The sequence below is a fragment of the Pteropus medius genome, unplaced genomic scaffold (genome assembly GCF_902729225.1).
Source record: "Pteropus medius unplaced genomic scaffold, Ma_sr-lr_union100, whole genome shotgun sequence".
NCBI lineage: Eukaryota > Metazoa > Chordata > Mammalia > Chiroptera > Pteropodidae > Pteropus > Pteropus medius.
Genome location: NW_024350319.1, coordinates 9,102,910 through 9,123,943, shown reverse-complemented (window position 1 = coordinate 9,123,943; position 21,034 = coordinate 9,102,910). Strand labels below are relative to the sequence as shown.

At 32.0% G+C, this 21,034-nt stretch overlaps 1 protein-coding gene across 1 annotated transcript in view; it reads right to left on the bottom strand.

Moving 5' to 3' along the window:
- The window catches only part of MSH4 (mutS homolog 4), a 70,440-nt gene that overhangs the window by 18,532 nt on the left and 30,874 nt on the right, over positions 1–21,034 (bottom strand). Inside the window, exons 9-14 of the mRNA XM_039838614.1 lie at positions 8,475–8,549; positions 5,974–6,038; positions 4,715–4,884; positions 2,843–2,979; positions 1,489–1,592; positions 267–391 (exon numbers count right to left, since the gene is read on the bottom strand). Coding sequence (XP_039694548.1) covers positions 267–391; positions 1,489–1,592; positions 2,843–2,979; positions 4,715–4,884; positions 5,974–6,038; positions 8,475–8,549 — 676 coding nt within the window. The remainder of the gene's footprint in view (positions 1–266; positions 392–1,488; positions 1,593–2,842; positions 2,980–4,714; positions 4,885–5,973; positions 6,039–8,474; positions 8,550–21,034) is intronic.

The window sequence follows — 21,034 nt, the reverse complement described above, 5'->3', positions numbered from 1 at the left end:
GCTCAGCCTTGTTTTAGAAACCTTTAACATTTCTTAGTTTTTTTTCTTTCTGATTTGTCAATTTCTCAGTAAATAATTTTCTAACTCTTAAAAGAAATTTTAAGGGCAATTTCACTGTCTCTATTTTGAGTCTCGGTCTAGGACCATACATAAGGGACTATATTTCATGTAAAAAATATAAAACATTCATAATTGTTATATAAAATTGCTTGACTGGAATAAAAATTTTAGTATGCAATATCTTTATTCCAAAGAAAGTAACTTACCATAGTCTGAAAGAGTGCAGGCGTGAGCAAATGACAGTAGCATATCCAGCATTGACACAGTGTCAGACAGTTTATATAAACAATGAATATGTTCATAAATCTCACTAAGCAGTTTGCATACTATCCTGAAAGTACATGTTTGGTAAAACAATACTTTTTAAAGAGGGACATACAACATAATTGTAAAACAATATTAAATTCATTGCCCGAGGCAAAGTAACATTCCTATTTGAGTTGTACATTAAAGATAAAATTTATTGGTCTATTGTCTCATTGTAGAGATGAGGAAATCGAAGCTCATACTCAAGATCAGAACTACTTAATAAAGAATCCATCTTCTGGTGTATTTCTAAAATAACTGCTTTTATTAAATATTAACGAAATAAATTTTTATTAAAGAAAATATTTTATATAGGTTAAATAAAGCCCTCACTATACTTCTACAGACCCTCATCTGCTAATAATTTTGTGTTTTTGCATGTTAAATTCAACATAAAAGCTATCATGTGTTTTCTCTCACCCATATTCTGTCTCCTTCTCCTTCTCTTTCTCCTTCTCCCTCTGACACACACATACTCTAACAATTACTTAAGCTTTTATGTGGCAGAGTTATCATAATTGTAACATAAATATAAAAATTTTTCCCTTACAAGGAAAAATATGTTCCCAAAATGTACTTTATCATAATCTCTGTGGTCTAGTCCTTGAAATTATTTTGAAAGTCCAAAATTTCTCTTTATCATCTCAGCTTGCCAATTCTGAATGTTCTATTTCTTATTTCTAGCTGTATTGCTACTGTTTCATGTACAGCAACAGACTGGCACCATTGTGATGTTGCTGCATAAATATTAAGGCATGAGAAGTTCAGGGCTTACATACCACAGGAAAAGAGTAAACTGAATGAAGTCTAAAATAAGCCCATGATGTGCCAAGCTCTATATTACGTGGCATGCATACCACAGCAGTACCAGTAGTAATGGGGTTATTTTGCAACTAGATTTGCCATAAATCTTCTGTGCAGGTTACTAATCCTAACCATAATGACAGACTTTAAAAGTTTTAACTGTTTATCCAGGAAATGTTCTTTCTTTGCTAACGTTCACAATATTACAATTTTTTGCAATCAGACAAAAAGTCTGATTAATGTAATTAATGTAATTTATTGTAGTGCCTCAAATTAAACCAATTTAACTCAATATTAAAAAATATCAAATGCTCTTACATATAAGTCATTTGATAGATTTCTCTCAAAGACTCTTGGCATCTTTCATTCATTTTAATTAAATCTGCTGATGTAAAGCTGTAAGAATTTTTCACTTTAGAAATCTGCTAGGAAATTAAAGAACAAATGTCAAGATAAATGTATACTCATATTAAATAAAACATACAGATTTTAAACAATAAAAATATAGGCATTTAGGTTAATCACTTTAATTTTTCAGCTATAGTTCACAGAGAAATTCCAAATAATGTTTGTGAATGAGAAAAGGAAGATTGATCTTTTTCTAAAGTTAAAGCAGGATTTTTTAACTTAGTCCATTTGGTGTGAGTATTTTTACAGGTCTTAAAAGAGCCATGCAGAAATCTTATGACTAAATAATATGTGGGATACATATTAGTAATCCTCACTCCATCTCTGACCCGTTTTAGCCCTTGTCCCGTATCTAAACCTCACTCAATCTTTAATCCCATTACTAAGTCTCAATCCATTCTTTACTTCATCCATTCCACATTACTTGGTAATAAAGTATATATTTTAAAACCCTGAAATTTAAATGATTTGTTTTTGTTATAAGGGACCCACTGGGAGCAGAGAAACCAAGATTAGAGAGGGTAAGACTTTACTAAACTGGTATATTGTGGAGGAGGTAATATGTAATATTTCCCTGGTCCAAAAGTTTGGCAATATTAGATTTAAAAAAATGAAGTAGACTTATCTACTTCAGGACTTTTAAACCTTTAACAGGCAAATGTGCATTGGAGAACCACATAAAATGAGATGGTACAGTACTTTCCGAATTTTTGTGATCAAAAGTACCTTTTGGACTTTCTTCATTTTTCTTTTTTTTAAATTAAATTTATTGGGGTGACATTGGTTAATAAAATTATATAGGTTTCAAGTGTACAATTCGACAATACATCATCTATATGTTGCATTGTGTTCATTACTCAAAGATAAATATTCCATCACTATTATATTTGACTCCTTTTAACCTTATCTATTCCCCCACTCTTCCCTCTGGTAACTACTAAACTGATGTCTGTGTCTATGAGTTTTTGTTTGTTGCTTTATTTTTATATCCCACCTATGAGTAAAATTATATGGTTAATTTTCGTTTTTCACCCATACCAAGTTCTCAGAACTGTAGGAAGCACTATGTTTAGCATGCCTTTAAAAAAAGTTTCTGAATCACTCAAAGATTAATATAGCTATTAGGTGGGTAGATAATTAGAAGAAGCAATACACAGAACATTCAGAAATTTGTTATGTAAAACTCAAGAAGTACCTGAAAATATGTAAATATAATCCTGTAAAATCAGAAACAATAATTTCCTAATGTAACTCTAGAGTGTACCTTGACAAACTCTGAAGGCAGTTGATCATTGGGTAGGGCTGTACAATCTATAGTCATCTGGATGAAAAATCCTCGAGCAGAGCTAAAACTTGTCCTTAAAGGAAGACTATATTTTTCTGCAAGCTGTGCTATCATTCCTAGTGATCAGAAACAAGAAAAATAAAAACAAAACAAAGAAATTTTAATGAGAAAATTAAATTTTCTATTTTAAAATATCATGTGATTTTCTTTATATGCAAATAGGAAGGTTTATACTTTTAAACTCTAAAGATTTTTTAATGTCGAAAATAATGTCGATAAGTATTCTTTTAAGAAAAAAATTATAGTGCAAAGATAGCCATTTTTATAGATATTTTGGAAGTAAAAGAAACTGTAAAAATGTAAATAAAAAATAAAACTAAGACTATTTTATACTCTCATTTTGATTTTTTTTTTCATTCTACTTTTTTGAAAAGGAAGAGAGCAAACACAAATTATTGCAATCATTAATTCATGACAAGAAATTCCCTCTACAAAACATACTTTACAAAGTATTCCAAAAGGGGAATTGGTAAGTCAACAAATAAAATTCCTAAAAAACCCAAATCTCCCTATGAACTTCAAACTCACTATAGAGTTATAAATATATATTTTAACATGATGACAGTTAATGTTTTGAACATTACTTGAGAAAACTAACATCTTTATTCTTAAAACAGGTCCCTTCTACAATTTTTCTGCTTTTCTTACTGGTACCATCATTCTCAGGTGAGAAATCTCAATTAGGACCAATGACTACATTTCCTTTTGCCATGGCCATATCTACTCGATTATTAACTCTTACCAATTTTTCCTTTGCATTGCTTTCCTCTCATACACATAGCTCTCACTGTAAATAATGTTAACTTGTAATAGTTTAAAATTGTCTCCCTGTCTCCACTGCTCCACTCAAAGTCATTTAACATATCTTCTTGATGTATTTGACTCCACTAAGCAAAAACATCTCAGTGTCTCTTCATTTTCCTTGGGGGAAAAATCCAAACTCCTGGCCTTCAAAGACTAAATTCTGGTCCCTAGGCTACAATTCTAATCTTATTTCTTAATATTTCTGTAAGAGAATACCCTTTTCAATCCTAACAAATTTTTTCACTATCTCTTGAGGTTTCCTGATGCCTTTGTGCTTCAGCCTGTACCACTGCCAGAGGGTGGAATTCCTTTTTAGGCTATTCTATCTAATAAAAACACTACCATCCTCTATGCCTCAACACCCAGTCACTATCTTACCCCTCTAATCTACTATATTTTTTTTCAAGTCTTATATCCATGTAAAATTATATATGTAATTGATGTATATCAATATTAATAAATATATACACACATATCTGTGTATATGTGCATGTGTGTATCTTTTTCTTTATCGTCTGTTTCCTCTGTTATAACATAAGCTCCATGAGGACGAGGACTTTGTCTTATTGGTATGTATTCTCTATACTCAGTATAGTATCTATGTTTACTAGGAGCTCAATAAATATTTATTAAATGAATTACTGTCCTCACTCAAATGCTACCTCTTCTATACAAACATGACATCTCTCCCTCCACTGAAATCATTTAGTACTGATAACCAACATTTTTATGTAGTTTATACACAATGCTGTATAAAGGTAACTCTATATGTAACTGAAGAAAAAATAGGGATACTATAATACTTTGAGATCTTTAAAAAAAGATTCCTTAAATGATAGTATGTGTTAAACTTATACGTTTGATAATGAGAAATAAATTAAAATTATGTATGGTGATTTATCACTAGCAAAAGAGTACAGTATATCCTTAAAAAGTTCATTTTATTTCTAAAAAAACAGAAAAATATGCTCAATTAAATTAAGTCACCTGCTATGTCATCTACAATCTCTGTATATGTTCTTCTAGCTATGTCAAGAAATTCATTTATGTTAGACCTCACTGCATAGCACTTCTGAGTCCTCATGTTCAGGCATCCTTTCATGTATCTTACATCATCATTAATTACTGTTTTAATCTTTTCGAGTATGATTCTAAACCTAAAAAATAAAAAACATTATAGGCAATTAAGTCAAATAGTTATTTTAATTAATAATTTGAGTCCCAGTTAATGATAGCAAATAATATTTTTAAAATTATTATTAAAACTTATTTTGAAAATTAACAAGCAATATATATGTTTAAATTTACATAAGTTAGAACTGTGACTATGTCAATTTTAAACTATTTTGTTGGTCAGGACTAGACTCCTAAAATAATTCTACAACTGCTAATAAAAAGATCTCCCAAGTTATACATGCTGACTGTGCCCATGACTATAAAATACACCCCTAAACAACCGTTATAAAATTTCTGGCTTCATGCTCATTGACTCAATAAACATTTATTTATATGATTTATCAATCACTGTATTAGATGCAGGGATTCAAAAAAGGATTAATATATAGTCCTTGCATTCAACTGAGCAAGAGAGACTAAAGAGATATTGTGAGACAGTGTAACAGTAATTAAGTGCAGTGATCATGCAAGCCATAAGTCTGGTAATACTTGTTTTCCTAATCTTTTGTTTTATTCTGTTCTGTATTTTATGTGTGATTAATTTGGCTTTATTATTAACCTCAATTTGTGGCCTCACACAAGATGTGAATCTTGAATCAATGAAATAACAGTTGTTAAGTACCGCAAGTCTTTTTGGTCAAGAACCAAGGTGCTACTTCTAAAAAAAACATTAAACTTAAACTGTATGTAGATCTTATTGAGTATTCATGTCTGCTATCTTTTTTGTATTATATTAGCCCCTTCATGATTAAAAAAAGAAAAAAATAGTTTTTATATTTGCAAGTCTTTCCATGGACAATAGCTAAAGAGAAAATTTTTAATTGTGTATGATTTCAATTTTTAATGCTATTCTAACTGTCCATTAACACAAACACTCAATGTGCTGTTATACTATTTATTATTATTTAGAAGATTAAATGTATAGTTAGAATTTTATGAATATTTTAAAGGTTCTATTAACCAAAGCTCAAGCAATTGCTTTACAGTATATAATTAGTATCCTTAAAATCAGTTACAATCAAGAAGAAAGGAATAATCGGATATTTTATTAACAGGTGAGTGACAAAGACCTATTATCTTCCAAGGATCCATAGTAAGCTCTTAATAAAGGTGTGTTACAGTTCTTCAAAGCAATCTATTAAAGAATAAAATAAAGATAGTTAAGGATAATAAATCATGACATTATTCAAACATAGCATTTTACAATTGTTTAATACTTTACAGCTTACCAAGTGCTTTTTTTTTTTTGCTTCATCTTCTCCATTTACATACAAATAACATATTTTATATAGGTGAGGACAGATGATCTCTTTCCCATTTACCAGATAAAAAGCACAAGGCTAGTAGTGGCCTCCAATGCTTCACTATTATGACTCTTATTTTTCTTGTCTTCCAACTAATTGTTAACATAACTACTTATTAGAAGTAGGTACTTAAACAACTTTTATTGTACATTAGCAGTACTCTACATATAATTCCAAAATTTGAGTTATATTTACATTAAGCTAAAAAGTGCTTTGTGTATTAAAAAATAGAGCAATTTCTTTATTCTTACATGGTAAAAGTAGGGGTTTTATTTTGCTTAATGGAAACTTCAAGTGGTCACTATTTGAAGAAACAGAAAAGAGAAGAAACAGTTAAACTGAATTTTTAGTTTGCTATGAGGCAATGGCAATAATATTCTTTGCTTCTGAATAAAAAAAATTTACACATTGATAAAAACTAGAAAATTCATGAAAGCATAAACAATATTTAAATCACTCATAATTCTATCACCCTTCCAAAGATAAACACTCTAAATATTATGGGATATTTCCTGTCGCTTATTTAAATAAAAATTTTATATCATCACATGCTCCTTTTCTCCCTCACCTCACTTGATAACTTACTATATCATGAGCATTAGAAACTTTTTATAGCAAATATTTTAAATAATTCCTCTCATGTAGTCCACTATGTGGGAAGCAAATAGTCTCTTTCCCTAATTATAAGAGTTCTATGCTACTTATAATTTCTCACTGATATAAATAATGTTGCAATGATCATCATTGGGCATAAATCTTGGTTGACATTTCTTGATAGTTCTTTCAGACAAATTTCTAGAAGTGGTATTACAGGGTCAAAAGATATATGTTTTGAAACATTCTGTAAAGTATGTACAACTTGTACTCCTACCAGCTGTCTATGAAGTTGCCTGTCTCACTGTTCTCTCATTAGCAGTATTACATCCATCAAGGAAAAGAAAATCTTTGCATCTTTGGTAGATAAAAACTATGGTGTTAATTTTTACTTCTTTGACTGATAGTGAGGTTAAGCATTTTTTGTACTATTTATTAACCACTTTGATTTCCATTTGGGGGTCATTTCCTTATTTCCACTGGCATTCCAGTATTTTCTTAGGAAATTATATGAGTCATGATGACAAAAATCAATATTTTGTCTGTTATTTGCCATAAATTTTTCCTAAATTTCTTTGGCTTTTACACTGCCTTTGATATACCAAAGTTTGAAATTTGTGTTTCATCAAATCTATTAATTTAGGGAGGAGATTTATTACTACAATTCTTTTATTCTAAGAAAGATGACAATACTTTTGAAATCTTTGCCAAATTGCTTTTATTATATATATGTGTGTGTATATATATATATATTTGAATAAATGCTATAAAAATTCTTCCGCATTTTTCATTATTTTTTCTTTTAACAAAAAGCAGTTTCTTGTCACTTTAATTTTAAAAATTTGTACAGGATAGTACTTAAAAGTTAATAAGGAAATTGCCATTTTGTGACCATCAGAGTAACAATTACTCCAGGTAATACTTGCCAATGAACACTAAATCAATGAAAATTTAATGAGAAACAGGATATTTACACAGTCTCAAAGCATCTTTCCATAGATTACTTATATTTTTAAAGAAAAGAAACTGATCAAAGTTATTATCACCAAGCACAAGGAAATGACATCATAAGATACAACACTGCTCATACAGTATTATGGCCAAATATGCATTAATTGAATTTGACCATGAGGAAACAATCACACAAACTGAAGAATATCGTATATAATAACTGAACCTTACTCTTCAAAATGTCAACACCATGAGAAACAAAGAAAAGCTGAGAAACTTTTCAGTCTAAAGGAGTAAAAAGAAACATGACATTGAATATAATGCATAGTCCTGGACTAGACCCTGTATCAAGAAAAAACAAATCCATAAAAAACATTATTAGAATAATTTTAAAAATTGAATATGGGCTATACATTATATAACAGTAAGAAATATACTAAATACCCTAAATTTTATTAATTATATTGTGGTTACATAAGAGAATATCCTTGTTCTTAGAAGATATACGCTTTAGTATTTAGGTACTACAACTTATTCTCATATGGTTCAGTAAGAATAATAGTAAGGATAATAATATGTGTGTGAAAGCTGTGCATGTAGAGAGAATATGAGAATTAATTATACTATTCTTGCAACTCTAAGTTTGAAATTTTTTCAAAACAAAAAGTTTTAAAAAACTGATGCTAGACATATTTTGTATAATACACACACATATAAATTACCTTCAGAGGATCCACAAGTTCCAAGGTATGTTTTAGGTATATTAAATTTGTTATCTTTGACTCAGCCACATTAACCTATTAACATAAAAATCCAATGTAGACACCATAAATATTTAATACAAAAGTTGGTTTTCCTCTTAAACATTTTACACTTATCATGTTCCATGTAAGTTTATATATATACCTAGCCAGGATACCAGCCTGAACATTGTTTATAAATTAGTGACCCACCGTAACACTAGTGCACTAATCTCCTGACAATGAAAAGAGTTTACTTCATTGTATCCAACTTTCACTTCTATTTCAGCCACTTAGGTATACTTTAAACCATAGTAGCAATAAGAGATACAATTCAATCCTAAGCACTAAAGAGACTAGAATTAATTGAAAAAGGCACAAAGAGTATTTGTGGATAGACAATATTTGAAAAGCAAAATCCAAACCTACCAGATAATTATAGAACAATACCAATGTCCCTTATTGGTTCCTGTTTGTGCAAGCAAAACAATTTTCATAATTCCAGTGGTCCAAATTAATTACGGTTTTTCAAAATAAAGCAACATCACCACTAAATTTTATAAATAAACTTCTTATAAATTAAATTGTAGTACTATGTCTAAAGCTAAGCAATAGTACTAAAACTGGGGAAATGAAGATGTTCTGTGGATGGACTAATATACTAATACCGGTAAAAAGTTTTAGGATATTACTATTAAGACATAATAGTAATTGATATGGCACTGTTTCTTTTTTAAGTCTCTTAACTTTTATCCCCATTGCTTGCACAATACTTGAACTGTTCTATGACCATATGGGTCAATTAAGAAGAAGTACCAAAATGAAAGTTTTTAGTCCTATAACAAATTATCTTATGCTCTTTTATAATAAATCTCTGAAACTGGAAGATTAAAATAAATAAAATTCACCAAACAGAATAGAGCTATCATCATTATTATCAAAGGAGAACAACTTCCAAAAATAGCCAAGATACCCTTGTATAAGAAGGTGGAAAGATTAATTCTCACAAATATCAATTTGTAATAAAGTTAGAATAACTAAAAAACTGTGGTAATGGAACAAGGACAGAGAGACTGATGGAACAGAATTGAATCTAAAAATAGATCCAATTATATATGAGTACTTGATTTATGACAAAGGTTAATTGCCCAACAGTGGGGAAAAACAGTCTCTTCCATATATGGTGCCAATATAATTATGAATCTATATGAGAAAAAAAATGAAACATGGTCCGTTCCTCACACCACACACAAAAATCAATTCCAGGTGGATTGTATATCTAAACATCATACTAAAACAATAAAACATCTGGAATAAAAGAAAAATATCTTCGTTACCTTGGGTGTTCTAACCAGTTTTTATAAATTTCATAATTAATGACTTGACATCCATTAATCACAGAGACAAACTAATGGCCAAAGTTGTTCACATCTCCCCCATGGTCAGGCTTTTGTGAGCACACAAAAATAATATTACAAGCCCTCCAACCACAAACCCCAACATCTCTGTTTTGCTTCCTCCCCAAAAGGGACATTTCCACCTAACAACTTACCACTACTGTAATAATACAAGCTTTTGCAATGTTCTCCATTCACTCCTTTTGATTCCTGACCAACCCTAGTACTTTCCCATGTGACCCTGTGTGGCATGTTCCCTCCTCTTGGGAACTGCAAGTAATAAAAATCTTCTTTTAATGGCATTAGCCTCTTCATGCTGTCACTCAGTCACCTCCATAAATTAAAATCCCATGGGTTTAATCAAGATATTGAGGTAGGTAAAGACTTCTTAAGCAGGTCACAACAAACACTAACTACAAAGGAAAAAACATAAACTAGACTACATTTAAATTAAGAACTTCCATTCATCAAAAAACCACTTACTCAGGACTGGTTCTCCAAAAGCCAACTTTGAGAAACTAGAATTTGAAGGCAAATAATTTATTTCAAAAGTAATTCTAGTAAGTACAGGCAAGAGAGTGGGGAAGAAATAAAGAAAGGGAAGGATAGCAATACAGGATGCACTGATGGTCTGGTTACTGCTGTATAATGCTATGGCTCAATTCTGCTGGAGACCCATCAGAGATGGCATAGACTAAGCTTCAGAAGCTATTTCTGCAGGTAAGAAAAAGTAGGATATTTATTCATCTACTCCTATTCAGTATTTGTTAAGACCTTTTGCCAGAGCAACAATTGTAGTCTCTCTTATGGCCAGAGAAAGTCTTCGGGCAGTGAGCTTTTCAGCTGCTTGTAATAAGAAGTCTTCCTTATACAAAAGTGAATGCCAAGGGGATGTGGATGGCACACCAACAGCATCTACTCCACAATATTAAGTGAAAAAGCAAACTACAAAGTGGGAAAAGATATCTGCAACACACAGAACCAATAAAGGGCTCAAATCTAAAATATAAAAAGCTCTACAAATCACAAAAGAAGACAAATGACCCAGAAGAAAAATGGGCAGGAGACTTGAACAAGACTTTCACAAAAGAAGGTATTCAAATAGTCTCTCTCTATATGAAAGGATGTTTATTCACATTAACAGGAAAATGCAAATTAAAACCATAATGAAATGTCATTATTTATCAACCATTATGGCTGAAAGTTTTAACCTGACAATATCAGGTTTGGGGAAAGAACAATGAAAATTTTCATAGACTGCCGATGAGAATATAAATTGATACAATGACTGCGAAAAACATTTTGGCAAATATTTTGTCATTACCTACTGAAGTTAAAAATATGCATACTCCATGACTCAGAAATTTCACATGCACCCAATAAAAATGTATACTCAACTGAATTAAGAAACAGGTATAAGATTGCTCATCTGCATTATTTATAATTGCCAAAAACTGTCAACAACTCAGAAGTCAAACAGTGAAATGAATAATGGCATATTAATACAATGGAATATTATAATGCGATGGAAATAACTGAGCTACAGCTACATGCAAAAATATGATTAAATTCCACAAACATAATATTAACTAAAAGAATTCAGATGTAAAAAAATACAAACTAAATAATTATTTATGTGTAACGTTTTTAAAAGAACAAGTGAAATTAAATTATGAAGGAAAACAAGAAAGTTATTACTACAAAGTGGGGGTTTTTTTTGGAGGGAGGTAGACAATAATGACAGGAAGGAGCAGAACGGGAGTTTGGGAAGCAATGGCAATATCTATTTCTTTACCTTGGTGGTGATTACATGGAGGTTCACTCTGATAAATCAATGAGCACTTCATTTCTGTTTTGTGGTGTTTTCTGTATGTATGTCTCTCACTACTTTTTAAATAGGTCTAAAAATGGTAATATAGAGAAAGGTAGGAAGAAAAGGTTATTCTACTGAAAGATAAATTAAGAAATTATTTCATGGAAAAGAATGTGTTCAACAGTGTCAAATTTTGCTGCTCAATAAAATATGATGAGTACTGCCATTAACTACAAGCCTTAGCAATGTGGAGCTCATCAGTGGCCTTTGACAAGAGTAATTTTTATATAAGAGAAATGAGGGTCAAGTCCAGATTGCAATGGGTTTAGGAGAGAAAAGGAGAGTAATTAGAGGTATCAATTACAGGTAATTCAAGGAATGTTGCTGTAAAGAGAAAGAGAAATAGGAAAGAAGTAGAAGAGGAAGTAAAATAAAGCAAATTTTTTTTTTTATTTTAATGAGTCATAAGAGCATGTTTGTATGCTGATGAGAAAAAACAAACAAGTAAAAATGGGGGAAAATGAAAGACATAAGACAGGAAAAATTCTAAAATACTGTTCCATGAAGAGGTAATAAGTCATGGAATCTAAAACACAAGTAAAAGGGTTAGCTTTAGGCAGGAGGACACACAGGCAGTTTATCCATAGTAATGAAAGAAGACACAATATATGCTAAGTGTTAATAAATGCAGTCAAAGGAGCTTATAGAAGTTCTCTTCTGATCTCTTCACTCTTCTCAGTGAAGAAGGAAGCGAGGTAATCATCAGCTAAGAATAGTGCAGGGGAAGGAACTAGTATTAAGGTAAATAACACAAATTCCTATAACATAATCCTCCCTCCTCTAATCTCAAAGATTTAATAACAATATCTTATTTTTTTGTTCACACAAAGTCCAGTGTGGCTCTGATTATGTAGATGGGCAATCTTCGACAAGTGTCATTTAAAGACCCAGGTTCCTTCTATCTCGTGGCCTCACCATTCCTCTGCTGGATCCTATGCATCTATCTAGAAGAGGCAGAAGCGGCAAATTCTCTATGGATAAGGCCTAAGGTAGCATTTTTCACTTCTACTCATGTTCCACTAGACAAAACTCAGTCACTTCTTCTGGGAGGGAGCCTGAGAAACATAGTCTAGCTGTATACCCAAAAGATAGAGGAAACAGATCTCATAATCACTCCCAGAGAGGAGCTGAAAGTTGAAGGGGAGAGAAAATGAACTGAAATAGTTTTTCAGAGCATGAAAAAGCAAATGGGCAAGGACAACATCGAATGACTGCTGGACAGTCTTAAGGGCCCTCTGACAATATTAGAGTCGAACTGGTGATTTTTAGGGAGAATGATCTGAGTACACACCTTTAAACTCTACAGGAGGAGGAATGTAAAGAGAGCTACCACTTAAGAAGTCTGCAAAACAGAAGTCATACCAGAAGATACAAGTTTCAGTTTGAGGAACAAGGTAAAGAATAAAAGAGATTTTGCCCATAACCAACCTTGAGTGCAAGTGGGGAGCATGAAAGGGTATCATGGGATGGATAAGGGTAGAAATAAAGACAGAAAACTGATGTACAGAGACATATGAGGAATAATTTAGGAGTACTACTAGGCTTCTTGTGGTGATTTACATGAATAGGTATAGGGTCAAGAAGAGATTATTTCTGATGGTTCAAAAGCAAATAGTGATTCATACAAACATTGGTTCACACAAACCATTTTAAGTAAAAGTTGGTAGGAGGATGGTCTTGACAGAAGCAGGAAAAATTCCAAGACTCCAGATGACTCTGATAGAGATATGGAATTTTATAAAGAAATTGTCTTACTCTGAAGACATGTGAACGATCACTTAACTCCTATCCATTAGTCTGTACAACAGACTGGGAGAAAATTTTGGCGCATCAGGGGACATTTGGAATGCCTGAAGAAATTTTTCGTTGTTAAAATTAAATTTGGGAGACCCTACTGGAGTCTTGTGGGTAGACACCAAGAATGTTACTAAGCATCCTACAATGCACAGGGCAGCAAAAGAATTATCCAGACCCAAATGTCAGTAGTGCCAAGGTTGAGAAATCCTGCTGTAGAGAACCTGTCTTATTACAAGCATACGAGCACACTCTTAACCTCTTATATCCCTGGTAATTGTCTCTCAATTTTTCTTACCGTCTCCAACCTTTCCCTACCTTGCTAGCTTTGAAGAAGTAAACTGCTATGAATCCTACAGTTGCAAGGAACTAAATAAGCAGAGAGGAAAATCCTTCCATAGCTGAACACTCCAGATGAGAATCCAGCCCTGGATAACACCTTAACTGTAGCTTGTGAGACTCTAAGCACAGGACCAAGCTAAGATGTGCATACATTTCTGACTCATAGAAACTATAAGCTAATAAATATGTGTAGTTTTAAGTTGCTATGGTAATTTTTATTGTGGTAATTTGTTATACAGCAATAAAAAAATACAGAGTCTCTTTACAGTTTGCTTCTTCAAAGCCAGCAAAAGAGAGGGTATCTCCATGAAGAATTGGATGACATTTCTCTACTGGCCTTATACATTTCTGCATATCTTGTGAGCAAAGGCCCTGGCTGTCTTTGTTCTGCACAGTCTTTTCAAGGATCTTTGTACAGTGAATAACCTTGAAAGATATCATGCATCTTTCTAGAGCAAGGGACAGTTTTGCTTATAGTCCTGGAAGATAAAAATAGTGTTTTCTTTCAGAACAGCAGGAGGTACGCTTACTTCCCATTAGACAAAATTCAAATTCCCTAAGCTCAGCATTCTCTTTTGCAACATTATGCATGGTTAAGTGTCAATCACCTGGCCCTTTTCACATCACCCTAGAGGAAATGGAACTTTGGGAGAACACTGAAAAAAAATGCTGATACTCTGGTTACTGCTATTGCTATGAGTACTAAAGTCCTTTCTCTTTGATCTAGGAGTCTCAGATCTCAGCATATAGGAAACTGTGTCAGGCTAACCTGTTGGCTTACAGGTAGGGTAGGATATCAGATCTCTTATAGTCCTTGATAATACTATGCCATAACTACTTGTTTTTAAACCTAATCTAACATTGGTTTATAAATTCCTTTGGCTTAGAAACTTACTTTTTATAATATCTCTAGCATGTTTGCTGCTTGGTAAAATAAATCATTTGTCGAATGAATGAAAAAAGGAGCCCACGTATTACAAATATTCTATATGGCAGTCTGAAATCAATTGAAAAAAATGAAAAGTTATTCAAAGTAAAGCAAAGAAAGTTGAGTAAAAACTTGAAAACTTTTGTTTAACATCGACATTTTCAAATGTTGGAGAAAGAATTTTGGACTTTTATAATGAAAAACACAAACATTCTTAATACAACACATTAAATAGTAAGGTCATAAATATTCTATAGAAAGAAGATATTTAGGCTAATAATTCAAATAAGAAATTTAAGCATTATTCTCAGTAAATATTTGTAATCAGAAAACTGCATTTTCTAAAATCAATAGTCTTAAGGAGAAAAAAAATTAGAACTTATCTTAGGCAACCAAATCCACACTGAAAATTTTCAGAGAACATTTAATTCATTCAGAAGTTTAAGATAAAGCATATAATTCAGCCCACAGAATATTTAGTTCATTCACAAGTTTTTGCAAATCATGCAATTTAATCAGCACAGGTCTGAACTAATTAAGTAAATACTGTGTTTAATTAAAAGATATGTACTTATATTAAATGAAGAAAAGAGCCTCATTTAGAATATATCTCCACATGTTTAAGAAAACATCAACTGAGAAGTACTATAAGGAATATTGAAATTCATGTATCATGTAGGAAGTCAATATACTGCTTAGTTTCCTTAAAAGTTAGTAAATCTCATCTGAAAAGTATTTTTAAAAAGCCTCCACAAAGAACAAATGTGATTAGGAAAAGATTTACAACTATGACTAATCCTCCACAAACTAAAAAGGATGAAACGTAACACTTACCCTTAAAAACCTTATGGAGCTTGTTACAGATTGCCTTTTCCAGACAGGAAAAAGATTCCAGATTCTCAATTTATGGAATTACCTTAAAACTCGCCCAGAGGACTCTCCTAAAATCTCATAGTCAAATTGATTACAGAAGCTGACTGTTTAATCACATATATTTCTCAAAAAGCTAGTTGGCCAAACAGATATTCCTCTAATATAACCAGAAATGGTGTAATGCAAACATATATATGTTACTAATTCCTGTAGCTAATACACTAAGATATTAAGCTGTGTGACCGTATAACACTACAGATTATATAAACTGAAAACAAAGAGATTGCTCTTAGGTGTAATCTGATGATTAATTCTTTCTTATAATAAAATTGAAAGAAAATCTTTTGATATGTGTCCCCTCAAAAAGCTATGTTGAAGTCTAAACACTTAGTACCTCAAAATATGATCATATTGGGAAACAGGTAATTAATTAAGATGATGTCATATTGTAGTAGGGTGGGGTCCTAATTCAATATGGCTGGTGTTATATAAAAAAAGTCATGTGAAGACACAGACATACAGGGAGGCCACTAAGTGACAAGGAAGGGAAAGATTGAAGTTATGCAGCAGCAAGCCAAGGAACACCAAAGATTGCAAAAAAAATACCAAAAGCTGGGAAGAAGCAAGAAAGGATTCCCCACAATATGATGTATTATTGAATTGTACACTTGAAACCTATATAATTTTATTAACCAATGTCACACCAATAAAGTTAATTTAAAAGAGAGAGAGAGAGAGAGAGAGAGAGAGAAAGGATTCCCCTATAGGTCTTAGAGCATATTCTTGCCAATATCTTGATTTTAGAGTTCTAGCCTCCAGAATGATAATACCTGTTGTTTTAAGTCACACAGTATGCAGTATTTTGTTTCAGCAGCCCTAGGGAATTAATACACATACTAACTATCAGTATAGAGTAGCCATTTCCTGTTCCTACATTGCATTTTTCTGTGTAAAACATATCACTCATAAGTTAAACTGTTCCTTAAGTTATTTATTTCTCATTTGAAAATATCCAAAGCATTGGCATTTGGCAAAAGGTCATAAAGACTAGCTATAGTGCTTTGTGTGTTTACATTCCTTATTGATCATTCATTTTTAAGTCTCTGAAAATCCTAAAATAGTTCATGCCTCCAAAAACACTGCTAAACAAATACAAAGTAAAAAAGGTTAGCAACACATGCTAGCAAGAACACATCCAAAAGCAAATTGAAGAACCCTTCATATGTATTAAAAAATAACTTTATTTTAGTATGAACATTGCAATTTTAGTTGTCAGGGTCCAAGTAGGAAAATCAGAGCACCCCTGGTACAGGGGAAGCAAAGCCAGAACAGGGTGAGGATAAAGAGGTGGCACAGCACAAGAGGATAAGGAGGGCACCATACTGGAGGACTGCCCAGCACAGAGTACATCAGCCTGAACAAGGTCAGGAAGGTATCCAAGCAAGGGGAGAGGGGGCAGCTTGGCATAGGTTTCGGTATTCAAATAGGCTAAGGAAAGTCTCTATAGGAGGGCAGCTTAATGCAGGGTGTCAGAGATCGAGAAAGGTGAGAAAGATTTCTGCATAGGAGGGTGGTTTGGCAAGGAGTACTGGAGCCCTGGACGAGTGAGGATGGCAACTGCATAAGAAGAGAGTGGTAGTAGTCAGAGGTTGGTCACATACAGAAGGATGGGTCAAATATGTTCATATATAAGGATAATGGGAGTGAGGTTTGTCATTGTCAGAGAAAGGAGTTACAATCACAGAAAGGGAAAAAATTAATACAAACCCTGGGATATTGGATTGAAATTGGAGGTATTCAAGTGAACTCATTGTTTCCAATTGTATAGATGGATTCAAAAATATAGAAGTAAATGCACATATATTTACGCATGTATTCATTTCCATACTTATTTTCTAGCCTTGAGAGCAGTGATACCCCAGTATCAAAGAGTATATGTAGTAAACAAATCTTCATTTCTAAACACCATACCCCACCAAAATGAACTAGGACTCCTGGGAGAAATAGCTGTTTCTAAGGTTGGAGCAGGGAATGTACAAGAAAAGACTGTTCATTTTCTTGAGCCAGAAGATAATGAAGTGCTCAAAGAAAGATGGGTGTCTTTCCAAAGGAAATAGAGACCAAATTAAATGAGGCTTGCATTGGTCAAATCTAAGACAATTTGAGAATAAAAATCAATATTGATAGTAAAAGATTATAAGCAATTGAATAAAATATGAAAACATGAGTCTACAGAGACTAAGTAAATTGAAAGTTTGCTAAGGAACAGGATATTTACATGGTTTAAAAGTACCTCCACATAGAATAATTATTAGTTACATAGAGAAAATAGTAATTCTACAGTGGAGAGGCCTGGTGGATACCACCTCAATCAAGGGGACAAAGTTAATATCATCATAATGAGATATTTAAAACCATGTGTCATCTGATCAGATGCAATGAAAAGAACACAGCCTCACTTCTGTGATATTCCTGCAAAAGTTACCTGAATCTAATGACAAGGAAACATCAAACACAAATTGTAAGAAAATAACAGACCTGATATTTTCAAATGTCAAGGTCATGAAATAATTTTCCTTCAGAATTTATTTTTCATTTTATTGAGGTATAATTGACATATAAAATTGTAATATATTTAAAGTACAAATATTTACATTTTTGGTAAGAATACTTAATTAAGTTCTCTTAGTAAATTTTAATTTTACAATACAGTGTTATTAACTATAGTCACCATGTTTTATATTGGATCTTCAGATCTTATTCATGTTATAGTTGAAAGTTTACCTTTCACCAACCTCTCCCTATTTCCCCCATCCACTCATCCCTTAGCAACCACTTTTCCACTCTGTTTCTATGAGTTTGTACTGGTTTTTTTTGTTGTTGTTGTTTTTTGTTTTTTTGTTTTTTGTTTTTTTTTTTTAGATTTCACATATAAATGATACCATGCAGTATTTGTCTTCTTCTTCTGGCTTATTTCATTTGGTATAATACCCTCAAGGTCAATCCACATTATTGTAAATGGCAGATTTCCGTCTTTCTCATGGCTGCAAAATATTCATGTATATATTTTTCCACATCTTTATCTATTCATCCACTTTCAAACACTTCAGTTGTTTCCATATCTTGGCTATTGTAAATAATGCTGCAATGAACATAGGAATACAGATCTCTCTTCGCAATTCTGTTTACATTAAATTGGATATATACCCATAAGTGGGATTGTTGGATCATACAGTAGTTCTATTTTTAATTTTTGGAGGCATCTCCACACTGTTTTCTACAGTGACTGCACCAATTTACATTTCTACCAACAATTCACAAGGGTTCCCTTTTCTCTCATTCTTGCCAACACTTGCCATCGTTTGCCTTTTTGGTAGAGAAGAACCATACTAACAGGTGTGAGGTGCTATCTCACTGTGGTTTTGATTTGCATGTCCCTGATGATTACTGATGCTGAATGTCTTTACAAGTACCTGTATGTCTTCTTTGGAAAAATATCTATTCAGTTTCTCTGACAATTTGTTAATCTGATTGATTTTTGCTGTTGAGTTGTATGATCCTTCATATATTTTGAATATTAACTCCATATCAGATATATGATTTGCAAATATTTCCTCCAATTCTGTAGTTGACTTTTCTTTTTGTTGATTATTTCTTTTTCTGTGCAGAAGCTTTTTAGTTTGGTGTAGTCCCACTAGTTTATTTTTTCTTTTGTTGCCATTATTGTAAGGTTCTTATACTATTATGTGAAGTGATATATCATTTGAAGGTGGACTGAATTTGGCTAAAGATGTATTCTATAAACCCTAAAGCAACCATTAAAATAACAAAACAATGAATCCTATCTAATAAATCAATGGACATAAAATGAAATCATAAACAAAATAATTAATACAAAAGAAGGCAGAAAAAAAGAAAAGGAGCAAATAGATGAGATAAATGAAAAAAAAGGACCATAATGGCAAATTTCAATGGAAAAGTATCAATAATATTAAGTGTAACTGGAATAAATATCCCAATTAAAGGTAAGATATTCTCCGATTATACACAAAACAGCAAGACCCAAATATGTGTTGACTGTAGAAATCCACATTAAATATAAAAGACTCAAATAAATTAAAAGCATAAGAATGGTAAAGACAGACCATGCTAACACATATCAAAAGAAAGCTGGAGTGGCTATATTAATATTATCACACAATAGATTTCGGAGAAAAAATATTACTAGGGAAAAAGAGAGTCGTTTTATAAAAATAAAGGGGTCGATTCATCAAGAGCACATAGCAATCTTATATGTTTATATACCCAATAACGAAACTTTGACAAAAACTGATAGGACTTCGAGGAAAAATGGATAAATCTACAATTATAGCTGAAGATATCAACACACCTCTCTCAGTAACTGATAGAACAAATAGACCAAAAAACCAATAAGGATACAGAAGACTCAAAGAACACTATTGATCAACTTGAACTGACATTTATAAAATACTATATCTAACAACAGCAAAATACACATTGTTTTCAAGTACATATGGAACATTTACCGAGACAGATCATATTCTGGACCATAAAAACAAGTGTCAATAAAGTTAAAAGGATCCATATTATACAATATATTTCTCTGACCACTATGGAATTAAATTAGAAATTAATAATAGAAAGATACCTTGAAAGTTCTCAAATACTGGAAACTAATAACACAATTCTAAATAACTAATATGTTAAAGAAATCAAAAAGGAAATTAGCAAGTATCTTTAACTTTTTTGAATTAAAAAAATGCAACATCAAATATTGTGAAATATAGCAAAAGCATTACTTGGAGGGAAATTTATAGTACTAAATGTCTATATTAGAAAAGAAAAAAGTCAAATTAATTACCTCAGCTTCTACCGCAGTAACTCTAAAAAAAAAAAAAAAAAGCAAACTAAGCACAGAATAAGCAGAAGGAAATAAAACTGACAATTAAATGGAGAATAGGAAAAAAGAGGGAAATCAGTGAAAGCAAAAGCTGGTTTCTTGAGAAGACCAATAAAATTGATAACCACTAGCTAGACTAAGAAAAAAAAAAGAGAATATTCAAGTTACCAACATTAAGAATGAGAGAAGTACATCACTGCAAACTTTACGGATATAAAAAGGATAATAAGGAAATTATTATGAATAATGTCATGCCAATAAATTTGACAGGTTAGGTGAAATGGCAAATTTTTTGAAAGGCGCAATCTGTCAAAGCTCATTCAGAAGAATGGCATCATAACAATTTAAGAAGTGGAACTTATAGTCAAAAACCTTCCCACAAAGAAAATTCCAGGTCATATGACTTTATTTGTG